This window comes from Panthera leo, chromosome A2 (assembly GCF_018350215.1).
Source record: "Panthera leo isolate Ple1 chromosome A2, P.leo_Ple1_pat1.1, whole genome shotgun sequence".
Taxonomy (NCBI): domain Eukaryota; kingdom Metazoa; phylum Chordata; class Mammalia; order Carnivora; family Felidae; genus Panthera; species Panthera leo.
The window spans coordinates 152,557,048-152,578,260 of record NC_056680.1 but is presented as its reverse complement, the minus strand read 5'-3'; the positions used below and the strand labels follow the sequence as shown (position 1 = coordinate 152,578,260).

Sequence of the window (21,213 nt, the reverse complement as noted above, 5' to 3'; positions counted from 1 at the left end):
GATGGCTAGCATAAAAAAGGCAGATAATAACTGTTGGCAAGGATATAGAGAAACTGAAACTCCTACATACGGCTGGTGTGAATGTAAACTTGTACAGTTACTTTGTAAAACAGTCTGGCAGTCCCTTAATTAAATAGAGAGTTCCATATAACCCAGCAATTCCTCTTCTAGGCATATACCCAAGACAAGTGGAAACAGGTCCAAAACATGTCCAAAAACACGTACACAAATGCTCATAACAGCATTATTCATAATAGGAAGCGGAAACAACCCAAATGTCTATCAGCTGATGAATGGAAAAATAAAATGAAATATATCCACACAATAGAATATTATTTGCTCATAAAAACAAATGAAATAGTAATACATGCTACAGCATGATGAACTTTATAAACGTTATACTAAATAAAAGAAGATAATCATAAAAGTTCACATGTGGGCGCCTAGATGGCTGGTTGATTGAGCATCCAACTCTTGACTTTGGCTCGGGTCATGATCCCAGGGTCATGGGATCGGGCCCCATGTCAGGCTCTGGGCTGAGTGTGGAGCCTGCTTAAGACTCTCATTCTCTCTCTCCCCTCCCCCGCTCTCTCAAATTAAAAATTTTTTTAAATTTTTAATAAATTAAAAGAGGAAATATTCTGCATGAAATGTATCTTTTTACATTCAAATTTTCTGTGCCCTTATATTTGAAACATATATTAGGGTTTTGTCTTTTAAATCTAATTTGCCAATCTTTGTCTTTTAATTGAGAAATTAAACCTTTTAAATATAACGTATTATAATATAATTAGGGGCGCCTGACTGGTTCAGTCAGTGGGCATGCAACTCTTGGTCTTGGGGTCATGAGTTCGAGCCCCACTTAAAAAACATAGAATCTTTGGGGCACCTGGGTGGCTCAGTCAGTTGAGCATCCGACTTCAGGTTAGGTCAAGATCTCACAGTTCATGGGTTCGAGCCCCATGTTGGGCTCTGCACTGACCACGTGAGGCCTGCTTAGAATTCTCTCTCTGCCTCTCTCTCTGCCCCTCCCCTGCTCATGTTCTCACTCTCTCTCTCTCTCAAAATAAATAAATAAACATTAAAAAAAATCTTTAAAAAAATAAAAAATATATATATAATTATAGATCATTTACATTTGAAAAAGGCAAAACAATGAGGTTTTTAGAAGATAATACCAGAGAATATGATCTTGAGCCAGGAAGTCCTCTTAAACAAAATAGAGAAAGCACCAAACATAAAGAAAAAGATAGTTTTGACAATGTTTCTGCCTACAGAATCCTTGATAAATGTTAATATTTACTGAGAGTTTGCCATGTACATCAAGTTAGGGACTTTACGTACATCGTATCGCTTAATCTTCACAGCAGGCTATAATAAGTCAGTCTATTACTTTCCTTACTTTGCAGGAGGTTAAGTAGTTCACCGAAGGCCGCACAGCTGTCACCCGGGAGTAGAATTTGGGTCTATCTGATTTCAAAGCTCCTGTTCTTAACCACTACCCTGGAAGCCTTCCCAGTTTGGGGGGCGGATTTTTTTTAAGTCTTTATCCTCTGAGGGGTGCCTGGGTGGCTCAGTTGGTTGAGCGGCCACCTTTGGCTCGGGTCATGATCTCCTGGTTCGTGGGTTTGAGCCCCTCGTTGGGCTCTGTGCTGACAGCTGAGAGCCTGGAGCCTGCTTCAGATTCTGTGTCTCCCTCTCTCTCTGCCCCTCCCCTGCTCATGTTCTGTCTCTCTCTCTCTCTGTCTCTGTCTCTCTCTCTCTCTCTCAAAAATAAACATTAAAAAAAATTTTTTTAAAGCTTTTATCCTCTGAAACTAGCATTCTCCTTCCTTCCCCCAGCATCTTATATTCACTGCTTCTATTGCTTCACCATCTAATTGTCATCCTTCTGTCATATCCTTTATGACAAATTCCAGTCCAAGCAATTACTCACCCACTCCTCAACTCCTTGTTGTCTAGATCCAACCCCCAATGATAATGATATGCTAATCATCAGAGTAGGGAACTGTAGGAAATCCTAGTTATGGTACCCAATGGCTTTTTCTCAATCTTCATCTTTACTGACCTCTTTTGAACCTCCCCCTTCTTTGAACACAATTCTCCCTTAATTTCTAAGTCATACTTTAAGTTTCTCATTCAACCAATATACTGAGTTGACACCAACTTTATGTGTGCTTTGTGCCAGGTACAGGGATGCGAACGTCAAAATAAAGTTTCAAGCCTCAATAAACTTGTCTAGATTAAAGACAATTAGGCAACTACCAAATAGTAGGCATGATATTTTATATATTATATATATACAATCACATAAAAGAGCTAAGAAATTTCATCTAAAATTGCAGTTAACTCTATGGGTTTTAGAGTCAGATAAACAAGGGTTTGAGAGCTGAATTCATCCCTTGTTGTAAAATTTTGGGCAAGTTATTCAAAATACTTTCAAAATTAAGTGAATCATTACAGATTACGTCATGCTTACTAGAGAAGAGCACAATGCTACTGGTGTTTGTAGAGAGCCTGAGCCATATAAGGTTGAACCCATTATCCAAATTACTAGAGGAATGCCTTATTTTTAAATGGTTTGATAAAATTATAAGTAAACACAAACAGCTAAAGTTCCCCCTGCCAAAGCTTGTCAGGGTACATTTGACATAGTCATCTACTGCTGGAAACATTATAAAATTAGTATGTAAGCTGCACAGACACAATTTCAGATGAAAAAGAATGCCTTTTAGAGACCTGAGATGCAGCTTGGTGCCCTGGCTTGGGTAATGCCAGACCTACAGAATATTGGTTAACCACGCTACCCATACGAGACTACGGAAAGAGCATGGGCAGACAAAATGTAAACATTTAACAGACTGGGAAACATTGGAAAAGTCCCCAAGATTAACTCAAGGTAGAAAAGCGAGAATACATTTTGTTTATTTGTTCTTACCAAAGGCTATAAACCCGAAAGAGATCAAACTGCAAACCAGTTGACTATTAAACTGCTAATGCTGGAAACCAGCCAGTTAGGCAGACTGCAGGGACTATTTGGTTGAAATGAGCATACCCAAGAACGTATTTTACATGACATATAAATGGACTGTTCAGTGGCAAACTAAGCAGATGAAGTGGCGGGCATCTGTGTTGCCACAACAGACCACCCTTCACCAACATAAACCACAAATAGTACTCCTCTCCTCCCCCACGATTACGAAACACTGTTTCACCCATTAGTCGAATCTGCTGTCAGCTAAAGCGTGTCAATAATGTTCCTCGCGGTTGCAGTTTCACTGAATTTTGCTTGGATACAGTCAGTTCGCTGGTTTCAGTTCCTTTCCCTCCTCCCCCAGTGGCACAATGCCAGCTGGAACAGTTTTTTGGGCAAGGGTGGGATTTTGTAATTTTGACACATGCACAAATTTTACATTTGAAATTTGGTGGCTTCTGACATCAACTAAAATAGTGGTTGAGGAAGTAATTTCCAAGCATGGCCTCCATCATACAGTTAACCTAAAAATAACCTGTATAGGGGCACGTGACTGGCTGTGGAATGTGTGACTCTTGATCTCAGGGTTTTAAGTTCGGGCCCCATGTTGTATGTAGAGATTACTTTTAAAAAAATAAAATCTTAAAAAAAACCCTTATATATTATGTAAATAAATAAATAAATCTCTGTTAATAGATATAGTATAGAATATACCCTCTCCCTCTCTATATGTGTGCATGCATGAGTGTGTGTGTGTGTGTGTGTGTGTGTGTGTGTGTGTGTGTAGAGTGTTAAATAAAAGGGAGTCCCATGTATGGCCTCCTATGTACTCTCAGTTTCCTTTACAAAGACAGCTATAACAGGGGTGCCTGGGTGGCTCAGTCAGTTGAGCATCTGACTTCAGCTCAGGTCATGATCTCACACCTCATGGGTTTGAGCCCTGCATCAGGCTCTGTGCTGACATCTCAGAGCCTGAAGCCTGCTTCAGAGTGTCTCCCTCTCTCTCTCTCTGCCCCTCCCAGCTTACCCTCTGTCTGTCTCTCTCTCAAAAATAAATAAACATTAAAAATTTTGAAAAAAAAAAAGATGCTATAACAGATTTTATCCACAGGATAAGGGAAAATAAATAATATATACCGAGCATTTTGCATAGTGCCTTTAAGTAACTCAATTTCTAAATTTCTTTTTTTTATTAAAAAATTTTTTTTAAATTAATTTATCTATTTTGAGAGAGGCAAAGAGAGTGTGAGTGGCAGAGGGGCAAAGAAAGAGGGAGAATCCCAAGCAGGCTCTGCACTGTCAGTGGAGAGGCCATGCAGCACTCGAACTCATGAAACCGTGAGATCATTACCTAAGCCAAAATTAAGAGGTGGAGGCTCAACCGACTGAGCCACCCAGGAGCCCCTAATGTTTGTTTTTTTTTTTGTTTTTTTTTTTTAAGTAAGCTTCATTCCCAACGTGGGGCTTGAACTCATGACCCGGAGATTAAGAGTCACATTCTTTACCGACTGAGCCAGCCAGGTGCCCACAATTTCTAAGTATTTATAAAATGCTTACCAGTATTGCCTCTTGGGATGACCCTACAAGAGATGCTGAATTGTACCAAGTAGAATAAGGCATTCCAAGAAATGAGAATGTTATATGCAAAGCTCTGAGAGCAGCAGAGTGTGGTGTATGGAACAATGTCGGTGGCTAAACTGGAGAGGACAAGGCTAGAGGCAGGGAAATTATTGAAAGATGATAAGAGAGATGACGAGTGCCCAGACTAGAGCAGTGGCAGAGGAGAAGAGATAGATCAAAGAGATATCCAGGATGCAGAACTGATAGGGAGTGGTAGACAATTAGATGGGGGAGGAAGAAAAAGACTGATGGAAATCCTAGGTTTGTGATGTGATTTACATGCTGGCGATAATGAACCACACAGCCACAAACCTATTTTAGAGGAAGAAGCAGAAGTGTTTGGTGTTGACATATTTAAGTTAATGTAAAGCATCTAGGTAAGGATCATCTGCAATATAGTAGACATTCAGAATTCAGAAGTCAACATTTTTTTAGAATACCTAAACAATATAAATACTTATATAATTGGTTCTTATAGAATCACCCTGGCAATGACAAAGGGATATTAATCACGAGTTAACAGATTATAACAGAGTTTTATGACTGACCCAGAAAGTATAGGGCTAGTCAAACTGGAATTAACTAAATTAAAAACAAATTTCCATCACTACCTCAGCTGCTTTGCCGTTGTAAAGGCGAAAATGATTACAGGCCTTAAGATTGAGTGCGATGGTGCTTTCAGGGATTTGCTGAAGGTAAACTGCCAGAACTTCCTGAGACACATCATAGTAATCCAGCTTGTAGTAACACAGGGCCACATACACATTGAGGGCAAGGTATTCCCTATTAGGTGAAAGGAATAAGGGTTAACAGTTGAAGTCTACTTCAGAGAAATGTTGTCAAACGACAAAGACTTTTTTAATGGTAAAAAATGGACAGCCAGGCGGAGAAAACCTGAATTTGCCTTTCGAAGAAAGAAACCAAGATACCATCAGTGTGATATTTTTCTTTTGTACTGTAATATTTGGGCGTTTTAAGTAGAATGAAAGATGACAACGAAAGGAGAAAGGGAAACATTCAACTCCTACTCGTTCATGTTAAAAAAAATGAAACTAACGTACTGGGCAAAAACTAAATGAGCACATGCGGTACAGGGGACTGACACACAAGAAGCAGACTCGATGAGGGAGGGGGAAATGGCTGGGGTGCAGGTAAAACAAAAGGAGAGACGGCAGGTGGGTGAAACATTTGGGAAAGTGAGAGAGAGACCACATGGTCAGTGATCAAAGTTGGAATGTTAATTCTCGGGAATGGTTTATTTCTAATTTTGTCAAAACGTTACCTACGATGTAATACAATGCTGAAATGATACATTTAGACCATGCATTTTCAACAGGAGTTAAGAATTCTTCTGAAGAAATGGAAAATCGTACTCATTTAAGTATAAAGCATAGATATACGTTTGAGATGTAAATGGACACACGGTATATCTGTGGTTTTAATATTTCATGAGAAGGTGGCTGGGGAAAAGAAGTCCAAAAAGGCTCTCTGGAAGGGTGATAACGAAATGAAGGTGGAGAAATCCTGATCTGGAGAATAAGGAGTTCTTAATGTGGCCAGATTATTAGCCAAACACATTTGAACCCATGGTGATAATAGATCGAAACCATACTGGGTCCTCAGCCAAACTGTTTCCAGGAAAAAAAAAGAACAAAATGAGATTCTGAGTAGAATAAAAGGGCACAGACCTGTTATCTAGCAGTATTCGCTTATAAATATCAATAGCTTCTTGGTAGTGAGATCGCATATAGTGGATTGAGGCCAAACTGAGTTGATCTTCTGTGATATCCTGAAGATTCTGATGAAAGTTCATCAACTTCTTCTCATCATTAAACTAAAATTGTCAGAGGAAAAAACACATGAAAAGATTCATATTAGAGAACAGTTAATCAATACCTATGGTACAGAGATTTTAACTCCTCCTTCAACCACCTTGTCTCTCTGTTCTCCCTATTTCTCTTCAGTTCCTTATCTTCTCTTCTGTCTCCTTCAGAGAAAGAATGAAAACAGCCTCTGGAGGCATAGACTTGACAACGGAAAACCTTTAAGTCACAGCTAATAACCACCTTCTTCCTTCTTCTTCCTATTTCTTTCTCCCTTTTCTTTTTTTCTATGTCTTTTTATTGCTTTCATTTGCTGTTTATAAGAGAGACATTTTAAAATATAAAGACACATGGGGAGCCTGAGTCAGGCTCAGTCAGTTAAGCATACAACTTTGGCTTAGGTCATGATCTCTTGGTTTGTGGGTTCGAGCCCCTCATCAGGCTCTGTGCTGACAGCTCAGAGCCTGGAACCTGCTTCAAATTCTGTGTCTCCCCCTTTCTCTGCCCCTCCCCTACTTGCACTCTGTCTCTCTCTCTATCAAAAATAAAGAAACATTAAAAATGCTTTTAAAACATAAAGACACAGTAAGATAGAAAGTTTAAAAGTATGTCAAGAGATATAATAGACAAATACTATACAAAAAAGAGCCAGTGTAGATATACAAATATGACAAAGTAGACTTTACGTGAAGAGGAATTTCTAGAGATAAAGAGAGGCATTTCATAATGATGTTTTAATCCACTAGATGGATATAAGAATTCTAAATTTGTATGCACTTAATGATACAGTCTGGAAAACATGTAAAGCAAAAACTGAAAGAACTAAACAGAGAGATAGATAATTACAGTGTGATGTTTTTAAATGCACCAATTATTTTCATATATTGCCCATGGGTGATGTGTAAAATAATTTAGCAATATCAATGAAAATCTTTAAAGTTGTTCAAATTCAATTAACTCAATAAGCTCATTTCTAGGATGTTCAGAATAACATTTTTGTAATTAAAATTAAAACAATCTAAATGGAAAAATAAATAAAACAATCTAAATGGGACTGATTCCTTGATTTCTCTTTGTGCTGCTTCATTTTTGGTGTACAGAAATGCAACAGATTTCTATACATTAATTTTTGTTTCCTACGACTTAACTGAATTCATGTATCAGTTCTAGCAATTTTTGGGTGGAATCTTTTAGGTTTTTTTTTTTTTAACCAAGTTTTCTATATAGAATATCATGTCATCTGCAAATAGTGAAAGTTTTACTTCTTCTTTGCCAATATGAATGCCTTTTATTGCTTTTTGTTGTCTAATTGCTGAAGCTAGGACTTCCAGTACTATGTTAAATAACAGTGGTAAGAGTGGACATCCCTGTCTTATTCCTGACCTTAGAAGAAAAGCTCTGTTTTTCCCTGTTGAGAATGACATTAGTTGTGGATTTCTCATACATGGCCTTTATTATGTTGTGGTATGTTCCTTCTAACCCTACTTTGTTGAGGGTTTTTATCATGAACGGATGATGAACTTTATCAAATGCTTCTACTGTATCTATTGAAATGATCAAAAGGCTCTTATCCTTTGTTTCATTAATGTGGTGTATCACATTGGTTGATTTGCAACTACCGAACCACACTTGCAGCCCAGGAATAAATCCCACTTGATTGTGCTGAGTGATTCTTTAAATGTACTGTTGGATTAGGTTTGCTAGTATTTTTTTTTTAATTTTTTAATGTTTATTTATTTTTGAAAGACAGAGAGACAGAGCATGAATGGGGGATGGACAGAGAAAGGAGGGCACAGAATCTGAAGCAGGCTCTAGGCTCTGAGCTGTCAGCACAGAGCCCGACGTGGGACTCGAACTCACGAGCCACGAGATCAAGACCCGAGCCGAAGTCAGACACTTAATGGACTAAGCCACCCATGTGCCCCTGTTTGCTAGTATTTTATTCAGAAATCTTATATCCATGTTCATCAGGGATATTGGCCTGCGGTTGCCTTTTGTAGTGGAATCTTTATCTGGCTTTGGTATCAGGGTATGCTGTTCTCATACAATTAACAACACAAGAAACAACAGGTGCTGGTGAGCATATTAACAAAGGGGGACCCTCTTACATTGTTCTTGGGAATGCAAACTGGTGCAGCCACTTTGAATACAGTATGGAAATTCCTCAAAAAGTTAAAAATAGAACTATCCTACAATCCAGCAATTGCACTACTAGGTATTTACCCAAAGAATACAAAAATACTAATTCAAAGGGATACATGCACCTTGATGTGTATAGCAGCACTATCTACAACGGCCAAATTATGGAAAGAACCCAAATGCCCACTGACTAATGAATGGATAAAGAAAATATGGTATATATTTACAATGGAATATTATTTAGCCATAAAAAAGAATGGAATCTTGCCATTTGCAATGATGTGGATGGAGCTAGAGAATATTATCCTGAGCAAAATAAGTCAGTCAAAGAAAGACAAATACCATATGATTTCACTTATATGTGGAACTTCAGAAACAAAACAAACGAGCATAAAAAAGACAGAGAGGGGCAAACAAAGAAACAGATCCTTAATGATGGTTACCAGATGGGAGGTGGATGGGGGAATAGGTTAAATAGGTGATGGGGATTAAGGAGTTCACTTGTGAGGATCATGGGGTATGGAATGTATTAAAAATTTTTAAATAAATAAATACATAAATATGATCTAAAAGTCAAATAACTACGAATTGTTAAAAAAATTATTATGATACATGATACAATGAAATGTTTTTTATAAAAAACATTTTAAAAAGTCAGTCTTAAAGACTATTTGTGCCTCAAGGATATGCTCATAGTATAAAGATAAGTAGAAAAAAAAGAAGAATATAAAAATATATATTCAACATGAGTCTCACTCTTGCAAAGCAAAGAAATGCATATATAAATATGCATACAAAAAATAATTATCTTAAAAGGAGATATAATATACCAAAAGATTGAAATGTAGTTAGCTTTAAATATGGTAGATGTTATTTCCTTTTTCAATTTTTGTTTACTTACATTTTATCTAATGGAATTAATGTGTAACTTCTTTAATATGGAAAATTATTTGAAAAAAAAATTTTATGATGATGACCAAAATTATTGCTATAAGGTAATTTTGAAAAGTGTGTATGTATTTCTAGAAATTAAGACAAGGTGTCTTTGAGTGTGCTTCCAAGAGACAATAGGAGACAGTAGAAAGAAACTAATCTTAAATGACTGCTACTTAAGAAGAACTAAGATCTAACATCTCTTAATAAATTAGTAGGGTAAAGAACATTAAGGGGAAGAAAATCTTATAAAATTAACACCTATATTCTATTTGTTCTACAAATTCATTAACAAGCATTTCTAGTTAATTATCTTTCATCAGGGGCACCTGGATGGCTCAGTCAGAGGACTTTGGCTCAGGTCACGGTCTCAAGGTTTGTAATTTTGACCCCTGCATCCGGCTTCGTGCTGACAGTGCAGAGCCTGCTTGGGATTCTCTCTCTCTCTCTCTCTCTCTCTCTCTCTGCCACTCTCCACTTGCACACGCTTGCATGCTCTCTCTCTCTCTCTCTCAAAATAAATAAAACTTAAAAAAATTTTTTAAATTATCTTTCACCATTGTTTTTAATAAGAAAGAAAAAATATTTTAAAAACAAAGAGTGTGAAACAAGAACATAAATACCTTATGAGCCAAGTGGAAGAGGAGGCGATTTTGAAGTCGACTTTTTGGAGCTAGAAAAAAAAGTTCAAGCTACTTATTAATTGTCAATGGCACTTAGTCCCCTGCAAGAATAACATGAGACAGGGGCGTCTGGGTGGCTCAGTCCGTTAAGTGTCGAACTTCAGCTCAGGTCATGATCTCACAGTTTGTGAGTTCGAGCCTCACAGTGGGCTCTGTGCTGACAGCTCGGAGCCTGGAACCTGCATCAGATTCTGTGTCTCCCTCTCTCTCTGCCCCTTCCCTGCTCACACTCTGTCTCTCTCTGCCTCAAAAATAAACGTTAAAAAATTAAAACAAAAAAACAAACCATGAGACAAAGATAAAACTTCCCAAATCCTACACACGTGATCATGATATGTCTCTACTATGATATATATTATTTTAGCCTGTTCTCTACTTACAGTAGCAGGAACAGCATCAAGAACCGGGAAAACAACATTGTAAGGTTCTATTATTCCCCAGCACTTGTTCTACTGGATTCTATGATGGTGACCCACAGCACAGCACACACAATTCTGGTAGCAGCCACCGCCGTGCTGTCCACACACTGATCAAACACTGGAAACAAACAGCTATGTTTATCTCATGTCATGTAGGAATCCACTCTCATTCAGTTGTGCTTCCCAGTGTTCTTTGTCAAGTCCTTCTGAAATCTCTTTTTCCACAATTATACAGCCATAGTTTCTTAAATACTAGCCCGATCTCTACTCCATAGATCTAGCATGATAATCTGCCACCCTGAAACAGCCAACCAAGAGAAAACGTTAACACGTTTCGAGTTCCAAATCTCCTCTGCACTGTTGGAGAATTTTCCTAATCCTAGATACCTAACCCTGTATCTCTTTACAGGAAAAAAAATGACACTTCAATGTATTAAAAAAAAAATTTAGGGGCGCCTGGGTGGCTCGGTCGGTTAAGTGTCTGACTTCGGCTCAGGTCATGATCTCACGGTCTGTGAGTTCGAGCCCCGCGTCGGGATCTGTGCTGACAGCTCAGAGCCTGGAGCCTGTTTCAGATTCTGTGTCTCCCTCTCTCTATGCCCCTCCCCTGTTCATGCTCGTCTCTCTCTGTCTCAAAATAAATAAACGTTAAAAAAAAAAAATTTATACAGAAAGAAGGACAGCTACCTTGATCACTTTCTATGTGTCTAATACTGTTCTCACAGATAAAATCTAGAAACATGAGATAAAATAAGTGACTTAAAGGCCCTATAACAAAATTAAGAAAAACTACATTAGTACATGGGAAACAGTTTGGGTACAAATCAAGAAAGGCTTCAAGTTCCACAGTGTCCATGAATTTGAGCTGGAATTGCTCCTAAATATGTATATATCAGTTAATTCTCTAAGAATTCTACCCTGGGAATTTGTTATTCTTCCCTAACAAATTTCATAACAAATGTTCCTTTCCCCCCTTTCTCTACATTTCTTTGAATTTAATTTGATTCAGGGCACCTGGGTGGCTCAGTCGGTTGAGCATCCGACTTCCGCTCAGGTCATGATCTCACGGTTCGTGAGTTCGAGCCCCACATCAGGCTCTCTGCTCTCAGCGCAGAGCCTGCTGCAGATCCTCTGTCCTCCCCGCTCTCTGCCCCTTCCCCGCTCACACTCTCTTTCTGAAACATAAAATAATAAAACACTGAATTTAATTTGATTCATACTGTCATTATTCTTCATCTTTCCACCCCTGGTTCTCTTTGCCCAATTCTTATTTGCAAGTTGATGCCCAGTTCTTCTTAGACGGCTGTCAGGACAGGTCAAGCAAACGAAAATAAGTCTGGATTCTTTAAGCGGAAATTACTTGGCTTCTCATTGAGAAACAGGGAAAATAGCTATAAAACCCACATCCATAAGGGCTTAAACAACTACACCAATTCCTACAATAACATGAACATCCTACCATAGTGGGGCTTAAGAAAGATAACTTGCTCTTTTGCTTCCCTCATCCTTTTTTTTTCAGCCTCTGGGGAGGTGGGGGAGAGGAAGCACCACAGAGATTAACTCTCTCTTTAAAAGTAAAATTGCTAAGGTTCAATATTCTTTGAAGAATAAAGCTATTTTTTAGTTTTCTTTTTCTTAATTATTATTTATTTTTTGATTTTAGTTAGTTAGTTTTTAGTTTTATCATGGTACTTGGTTTTTCCTCAGTAAAAAATGAATTGGGGCTCGTGGGTGGCCGAATCCATTAAGCGTCTGACTCTTGATTTCTGCTCAGGTCATGGTCTCACGGTTCATGAGTTTGAGCCCCGTGTTTGCCTCTGCGCTGATAGTGCGGAGCCTGCTTGGGATTCTTTCTTTCCCTCTCTCTCTACCCCTCCCCCGCTCACAAGCACATGCTCTCTCTCTCAAAATAAATAAACTTAAAAAAAAAAAAAAAGAAAAAGGAATTAAATAAGTTTTAAAATCTCCAAAATAACTCTTACCATTAGTGATAATACTAGATATTAAAAGGGGCCATTTTACCTTTAAATCCAGCTGCTTCAGCTTGTTTATACATTCCAAGAAAAAAGTAGGTACAGGCTAGGTTCACCCAGACTTCAGGATTGCAGTTTTCCTCTTTTGTTGCACTTTCATATTCCTGAAATATACATTAAGCAGGGATCTCATTTCAGCCGTAAAGCAATCGATGAGCCATTCTTCTTATAAGGAATAGGATTTCTTACTGAGACTGGGCAACTTCACATTTAGGGAATCCTATATGCTTCTCAACTGTTCTGTACCTTCAAGGTTACATACTGAAGCTATAGCTCAATCCTACCCACGTGGGCTGTTGTGCACACAATCTTAAACTGGTTTTTCCCCCCTTTTAACACTGATCCATGAGCTAACAAACCGCAAAATTTAAAGTAACTAAAATATTTTATTTTTGCTAACTTAAAAAAAAAAATGGGTACATGGGTGGCTCAGTTGGTTAAGGGTCCAATTCTTGATTTCAGCTCAGGACATGAGCCCATGGTTCGTGAGTTCAAGCCCTGAGTTGGGCTCTGGGCTGAGAGGGTGGAGCCTGCTTGGGATTCTCTGTTTCCCCCTCTCTCCCCACTCGTCTCTCTCTCTCTCTCTCTCTCTCTCAAGATAAATAAATAAACTTTAAACATAAAAGCTACCTTATAAGAAATATATAGGTTTGGTTAACTTAAAATCTGATAATCTTAATATACTATAAATATTGTTTCGTTCTAATTGTTTTCTGGGTTAGTTTATTTGGCTTTACATTCTATTTCTTTTAAGAGTTTATTTTATTATTATATTTTTAATGTTTTTTTTAACGTTTATTTATTTTTGAGACAGAGAGAGACAGAGCATGAACGGGGGAGGGTCAGAGAGAGGGAGACACAGAATCTGAAACAGGCTCCAGGCTCTGAGCCATCAGCACAGAGCCCGACGTGGGGCTCGAACCCACGGATAGTGAGATCGTGACCTGAGCTGAAGTCGGACGCTTAGCCAACTAAGCCACCCACGCGCCCCTTATTATTATATTTTTAAGTAGACTCCCCGCCCAACACGGGGCTCGAACTCACAACCCTGAGATCCAAGAGTCCTATGCTCTACTGACTGAGCCAGCCAGGTGGCCCCATTTGGCTTTACATATTTTTTTTTTTTTTTGACATTTATTTATTGATTTTGAGAGAGAGAGAGAGAGCATGCACACATGCAAGCTCAAACAGGGGAGGAACAGAGAGAAAGAGAGAGAGAATCTAAAGCAGGCTCTGAGCTGTTAGCTCAGGGCAGAGCCTGACACAGGGCTTGATCTCACAAGCCTGACATCACGACCTGAGCTGAAATCAAGAGTCAGATGCTTAATCGACTGAGGCACCCAGGTGCCCCCTGGCTTTATATTTGAAAAAGGTATTTTTTTCCTGCCAAGTGCACCTTCTGAGATTTACGTTGTCAACCACATTTTCCATATACCCTATTTACCAGTCTTTACCAGATTCCTTTGTTTCTTTTTCTTACTACATATGGGCTACTCTCTTTTCCCTATACCTTTTTTTTTGTTTTTGTTTTTTTAACGTTTATTTATTTTTGAGACAGAGAGACACAGCATGAACGTGTCATGAACACAGCATGAACTCTGAGCCGTCAGCCCAGAGCCCGAAGCGGGGCTCGAACTCGCGGACCGCGAGATCGTGACCTAAGCTGAAGTCGGACGCTTAACCGACTGAGCCACCCAGGCACCCCATCTTTTCCCTATACCTTTCAAAAATACCATCAGCCTCTATTGTCTTTTTCATATCTTCCCTTTGCCCTAATTGATTTTGTTGTTGTTGCTGTTTTTAATGTTTATTTTTGAGAGAGACAGACTGCAAGTGGAAGAGGGGCATAGAGAGAGGGAGACACAGAATCTGAAGCAAGCTCCAGACTCTGAGCTGTGTCAGCACTGAGCCTAATATGAGGCTCAAATTCACAAACTGTGAGATCATGAGCTGAGCCGAAGTAAGACACTTAACCAACGGAGCCACCCAGGCACCCCAGTTTTTGTTGTTTTAAAGTTTATTTATTTATTTTGACAGAGAGAGCATGTGAGAGCAGGGGAGGGACAGAGAGAGAGGGAAGCAGAATACCAAGCAGGCTCCGTCAATGCAGAGCCTGATGTGGGGCTTGAACTCATGAAATGTGACATCATGACCTGAGACAAAATCGAGTCCTCTGCTCAACTGAATGAGCCACCCAGGCGCCCCTGTTGTTTTTGTTCATCATCTTACCTCATTACCTGACCTTGGACACTTTCATTCTGGTTATGCAGGTTTTAAAATAACCTTAGATTACATTTTGGGGGTAAGAATATGTGGTAAGTATTTAAACAATTTCATTTATGATTTAAAAACTGTTTGACTAATGGCATCTAAAATTTTATCTAGATTCATAATCCTATAGATTGCTCATTAGATAGTACTGTTTAGGGGCGCCTGGGTGGCTCAGTCGGTTAAGCGGCCGACTTCGGCTCAGGTCATGATCTCGCGGTCCGTGAGTTCAAGCCCCACGTCAGGCTCTGTGCTGACAGCTCAGAGCCTGGAGCCTGTTTCGGATTCTGTGTCTCCCTCTCTCTGACCCTCCCCTGTGCATGCTCTGTCTCTCTCTGTCTCAAAAATAAATAAACGTTAAAAAAAAAAAATTTTAGGTAGGTACTGTTTACAATGACAAAGAAAAACAACTTTCAAAACTGCACTTGCAGAAATATAAAGATAATATAATCTTTCTTATCTAAAATGAACCAAGAAAAATAAAAATGAACTTTTGAGGAAAGCATCATGGAAATTTTATCAAAAGGGTTTTTTCTTCTCCTGAAGCTTTCCTTAAGAAATACTAAGTGAGATTTGAAGAATCTCACTAGTATATATGCAAAAGCAAAGAGTAAACAAGATATATATATGTGTGTATATATATATGTATATAAGTATATACACTTGAACACATATAAAAGATTTATGAAGCAATACATCAAACAAGAGCCAATAGTTGCCTCTGTTAACAAAGAAATAGAATTGGGAAAGGGAGATAGGATGACTTTTTTCTTTTTCTTTTGTTCCCTTCTGTATTGTTTGGATTTTACTAAGAGCATGAACTATTGTAATACAGAGCTTAATAACTTTTTCAAAACCCTTCTGTTATAATTTTTAAAAATTGTTTTAAGTTTTATTTATTTATTTTGAGAGAGAGAGAGCATGAGCAGGGGAGGGGCAGAGAGAGGGAGAGAGAGAGAATCTGCACTGACAGTGCAGAGCCCGATATGGGGCTTGAACTCACCAACCGTGAGATCATGACCTGAAGCTGAAATCAGGAGTCAATGCCCAACTGACTGAGCCACCCAGGCGCTCCATACCTTTTTTTTTTTTTTTTTTTACTAACCTCCAAAGCTCTCTTGTAGTCACCCAGGTGAAAAGCACAGTATCCAATCCACAAATTAGTGTCCTCTTCTTGTTCCCCAACATGCCGTTTGAACTTCAGGTTAAAATTTCATTTAAAAAAAAACAGAAAAACAGAACAAACAAGAAACATGAAAAGCTTTGAATAAACCCTCTGTTTAAAAAAACTGCTATGTTAAGCTACGGATGAACAATAGGAAATTGAAAGTAACAGAAGCAAGACAATAACATTTAATTAAGTCTATATACCTAAGGAACTCAGCACAATTACCTTCTAATTGTCACAGAGAATGTATCTGTATATTTCTTAAATGATGCAATAACTATCAGAATCTAAATTTTATTTATTTTGTGAGGCATCATCAAAAGGCTGGAACAATTATTGTTACATAGCAACTGAAACAGGCTATACTGAAACAACATATATAGCCACATGATCTTCCCAATTCTTTTCAAGGTTAGGAATTAAACGAATGTTAATGTTTGACTTCTATATTATCCAAGAAAACTATAACACAGATAGATTATTTCTTAGATATTCACAAGATGAAAATTTCTCGTTCACTTAATATTTCCAGTTGAAAGAAATGCATAATTTCAAATATTTCACGTTCATTTTTCTTTTTTTTTAAATGTTTGTTTGTTTGTTTGTTTGTTTATTTATTTATTTATTTATTTATTTATTTATTTATTTATTTTGGGGAGCGAGAGAGAGAGAGAGCACATGCAAGGGAAGGGCAGAGAGAGAGGGAGACAGAGAATCCCAAGCAGAATCCCAACATGTCTGGGACATATTAAGGAACACAAGAATTACGCGAAGTATCTAACGCCAAATAACTGAAAGTTAGAGATTAAGCAATGAACTCAAGGCTACCAGAGCCAGAGAAGGTAGCAGCAGGGACTGTCACAGCCCACTGACTCCAACGCCTGTGTTCTCACCCTCCATGCTCTATGCATTCAAACTCACACTTCAAGCCTATCCCATTAGTGCACACATATATCTTTGATAGGTTATGACCTTCTGCTGAGAACGAATCAGTAAATCGTTCTGTAACCCTTGAACAGGTTTACCATGACCTGTGAGAATTAAGGATATTCAGAAGCCTGGCCTCATTTTTGTCCATTGTGAGAAAATATATGTGAATTCCCCAGGCAACAAAAGTCCTGTTTTCGAGGAAATGAATGAGGCTTTTGAAGGAGGAATCTGAACTCCCATGGTTAGGTGAGAGTTTTCCATTCTACGGGCTGATAAACCAAAAACATGGATAAAAAAAAACTAAATAGGGAGCCGACACATATCTGCAGATCACTGCTACAGAATATTGGGTGCCTTGACTGTGACAAGATGAAGACATCCAATGATACTTTCTGGTCTGGGTAAGAACTTACTCCTATAGTTAATTCCATACGTTAGAAATCTTCTTTTCGCAAAATGCTGTGGATTTGAGTACAGTGCCTTAAGTCTGAAGACATTCTTATTTGAAGTCTTCCTGAATTTGCCCCAGGAATTATCGGGAGCCAAAGGAAAGCTCATGAGACTTCCTCACCGCAAACCATGGCAGTTCCCATTCCCATACCTCATGGCACTTGACAGGCCACCGAAGAATGTAAGCACAGAGCAGAGTCTCCCTGACAACCTGAAAGTAGTGCAAGATTACACAGTAAGGGAAATGTGGTTGTTGTCTAAAAAGAGAGAAGAGAAATAGAGACCGACAAAAATTAGACATATACCTACCACTTAGTCCACTGACTTACAGAGCTAGAAGGTCCTTCCAAGTCAACTTCCCCACTTTAATGATGAGAAAGCTGACACCAAAAAAGTCAAACAAGATGCTCAATATCAGAGCTAGTAAGAAACATAGAACCACACGTGGAAGATTGAGAAATACATAAAGCTCACTAAAACAATCATTGTTGATAGATTATAAGTAAGATAGCTGGAGTAGTAATTCGGAGAAATGACTGGCAAAACACAACTGGGCTATGCCGTCAAAACTCTTCAACTCTTCACTGTTTGGTGTGCTCCTTCATTCTCCTATAACATGTGATTCCCACAAAGCAGTTTCTCAAGGTGTAGTGTCCTTGGATCATCTACGTCAGAAGCACTTGGGCTACGTGACAAAAATGCAGGTTCCTGAACAGCACCATATTGTAAAGAATCAGAAGCCCTGGGGTGCCTGGGTGGCTTAATCGGTGAAGCATCCGACTCTTGATTCAGCTCATGACCTCACGGTTCATAAGATGGAGCCCCACGATGGGCTCTGTGTGGAGCATGGAGCCTGCTTGGGATTCTCTGTCTCCCCCCCGCCCCTGCTCCTCCTCTGCTCTCTCTCAAAAATAAGTAAATAAACATTAAAAAAAAAAAGAAAGAACCATAACCCCTAAGGCAGGAGTCGAGGAATGTATGTTTTAATAAGTACCCTAAGTGATTCTGATGCATATTAGAAGCTGAGAAGTACTGCCATAAAGATTTGAAATATTTTCTGAAGATAGGGTATTCTAGGCAACAAGCATGAAGCACCATAGTATTATTCAAATGATTCAAATTTTATAAGATATAAGAGGAATAAATCATAAATTGGTCAGGGGTTGGGATAAACAATGTGTGAACTGATACTGTATCCAATGTCCCTCCAGAGTTTTAGCTGAATTCACCATCAGTGGGACTAGACATAATTAAAAGCGTCCCTTAAGAAGTAAGCCGATCTTGTTAGTTCATCTTTAATCAGGTTTATCGTTAACACGGAATCTGGAACCTGTGCCAGACTCGATTTATAGGAAGCCTCTCCCCCCCAAAAGCATACACCTGTTCCAACAGCACAACGTTGGAATGCAACCAGCGTTCACCCAAGCATTCATCCATATTCTGGTATTCACCTCCTAAGAAGCAATCTTCTTAGGACATTACCTCCAATAGGGTAATAGCTCCAGTGAAATCTCTTTGTGAAAGTAGCTCCTCTAGTTTTGGAATCTTCCTACCTTTCTTCTTTCTCTTGTCAGCGTGCGGTAGGTCCCCGCCTACAGCAGGCTTGGCCCTTGAAAGCATCTGTGAAAGAAGCAACAAAGACAGCTGTATGATCCAATTCCGATGGTCAGATTTAAACTCAGAGTAACAGCTCCAGGATTTGCATGTCAAGTCCTTAACAACCAACCCCAGGGAAGCCCATTCAAACTCTTTGTAACAACTATTTTACTAAAAGGGCCATCACCCTGTACTTGGGCTGAACCCAACAGCTACTACATGTTGTCTTCTTTATCAATTCATTAGAGCGGGGTAGGAGATGCTTTGGCGCAGCTTCTCTCATCTCAGTCTTCCCTTGGTCTGCTTTCCATCCCACGCGCAGCCTAGACGTGAAGTGGAGAAGCGGGAGGGAAGAAAGCATCGAGGTGTTTACAGTCGCATCCTCGTCTCCCGTGAGAACGTGGGTAGGGCAGGGAGATCATCCTCCGCTGACACTCCTAGACTTAACCCAAAGTGTGTTGGGAACCTCCGATCTCCAGGTCTAGGATCCACTCAAAGTTCTCCTCCCTCATTGTTCAGAGCCACTAACCATCTTGGGAGTTGGTTCGGTGAGCCTCTTCCCCAGACGGACAGAAAAGGCCCAGCCTTAGCGCCTCTCTGCATCCACACCGCTGGCTCCGTCTCCACGGCAACCCCGCGGGGGTGGGGTCTGGTTCGCCGCGCAGAAAAGCTCCCAGGGGAACCCGTGCCCTCCGCGTTTTGGTTCCGCTCCCTGCTGCCGCTGCGGGAGGAGAAGTTCTCCCCTCAGGAGGAGAGGCAGGGTTTGCTGTGCTGGGAGTGAACGTTTGTATCTCTACTTAGGGCTTGATTTTAAGAACAGGCGGATTAGAATGGTATTCTTTTTCCAATATAAGTTTCCTGGGAAAGTCATTTTCAAGGACCACTTCCGATTTGGACCGTGTTGGGTTCCATAGCAACCCCCGGCGCTGACTGGCACGTGATCTGCGGCCTCCGGTCTCCGGGAAGCTTCGAAAAAAATCGCTGAACCGAGGAAGTTGGCGTTTACAGGCGGGAGTTCACCAAAATAGTTTATTATTTACATAGATAAACATAATCCGTAACTGTAATAAATGTATGTTGGTTGGACGACTTAATTTATCTACTTTACTCCTGACCCGAATTAATCTGGCCGCATGCGTCGGGTGAAATCCCCGCATTGTGGAATTTAGAGCTGGAAGCAATCTTAAAGGACATCCAGTGCAACCTTTGTAACCAAACCAGACATTTCGTCCGCTCGAAGGGCGGCAAGCCAGTAACAACCGACACGGAGCTTCCGCAGTCGAAGAAAGGCTATTTATTGCTGTGGCGCCACCCAGAAGCAGGAGCGAATGCTCAAAAGTCCCAAACTCCACCGTGCTTTACAAGCAGGGTTTTAAAAGGGTGAAAATTCAGGGTAAGGATCCCAGGGCCTTGGATCATGCTGATTAGGGATTAGGTCATCTATGACATTTCCTTTCTTGATCATCTTATCCCTTCTGGCGTCTCCGTCTGGTTTCGGTGCGATGGTAGTGAGGTGGTCGTTCTGCTTCAGGGGCCTGGTCGTTCTGCTTCTAGGGGCCTGGAACTGCAAAACGCTCCGGGCAGATTGCATTGGTGAGGTCATCTCTAGAGTACAAAGGCAAAAGTTCTACATTCTGTAACTATCGCTAAGCTAAAAAAAAAAAAAAAAAAAAAAAAAAAAAAAAATTCCCTTGGGAACATGACACACTGTGTTTGTTATCTCAGGCAGAACAGCATCCCACAGACTTGGGGCAGCAACTTTCTATTATTTCCTGAGGCATTTTTACAGGTTTCTTTTACAGTAACTAAGGACTACGGGACTCTGGTCAGAGGCAGCTGGGAGCAGTATGTCTAAATTGTAGGGTCTGTGAGGGCTTGCATCCCCAGTTTCGTACTGAGAATTAGCCAACTAAGAAACTAACATCTGGAGTATTCCCAAGTGTGTAGGTAGTTGTGGCATAGTTGAATTACATTACATACAACTGTAGATAACCAGCCCTGTAGAGACTCATGTATACCATAAGATCATAGAGGCAGCTATGGTTTCCTAGATTCTTTTGCATCCTGCTCATGCTCCAGCCCCCGCCTCCCACCACCTGTTACTTGGAGAATAAGTAAATGACCACATACCTTAATTCACGGATACATACACTTTTATGTACACACAAGTATCCTTA

General features: G+C 39.7%; 1 protein-coding gene across 5 annotated transcripts in view; it reads right to left on the bottom strand.

Annotated features, from left to right (window-relative positions):
* Positions 1-20,603, bottom strand: part of TTC26 (tetratricopeptide repeat domain 26) — a 48,130-nt gene extending 27,527 nt beyond the window's left edge. For 2 of the 5 annotated variants that reach the window (XR_006199088.1, XM_042926049.1), the window contains exons 1-7: positions 19,224-19,548; positions 18,923-19,060; positions 15,998-16,090; positions 12,614-12,728; positions 10,113-10,162; positions 6,283-6,428; positions 5,206-5,377 (exon numbers count right to left, since the gene is read on the bottom strand). Coding sequence is in view for 3 of the 5 variants with exons in the window: in XM_042926049.1 (XP_042781983.1) it covers positions 5,206-5,377; positions 6,283-6,428; positions 10,113-10,162; positions 12,614-12,728; positions 15,998-16,090; positions 18,923-19,060; positions 19,224-19,397 (888 nt within the window). In the remaining 2 variants the exon portion in view is untranslated. The other 3 variants (XR_006199090.1, XM_042926058.1, XM_042926067.1) reach the window with 3 other exon arrangements.
* Positions 20,604-21,213: the final 610 nt, after the last annotated feature.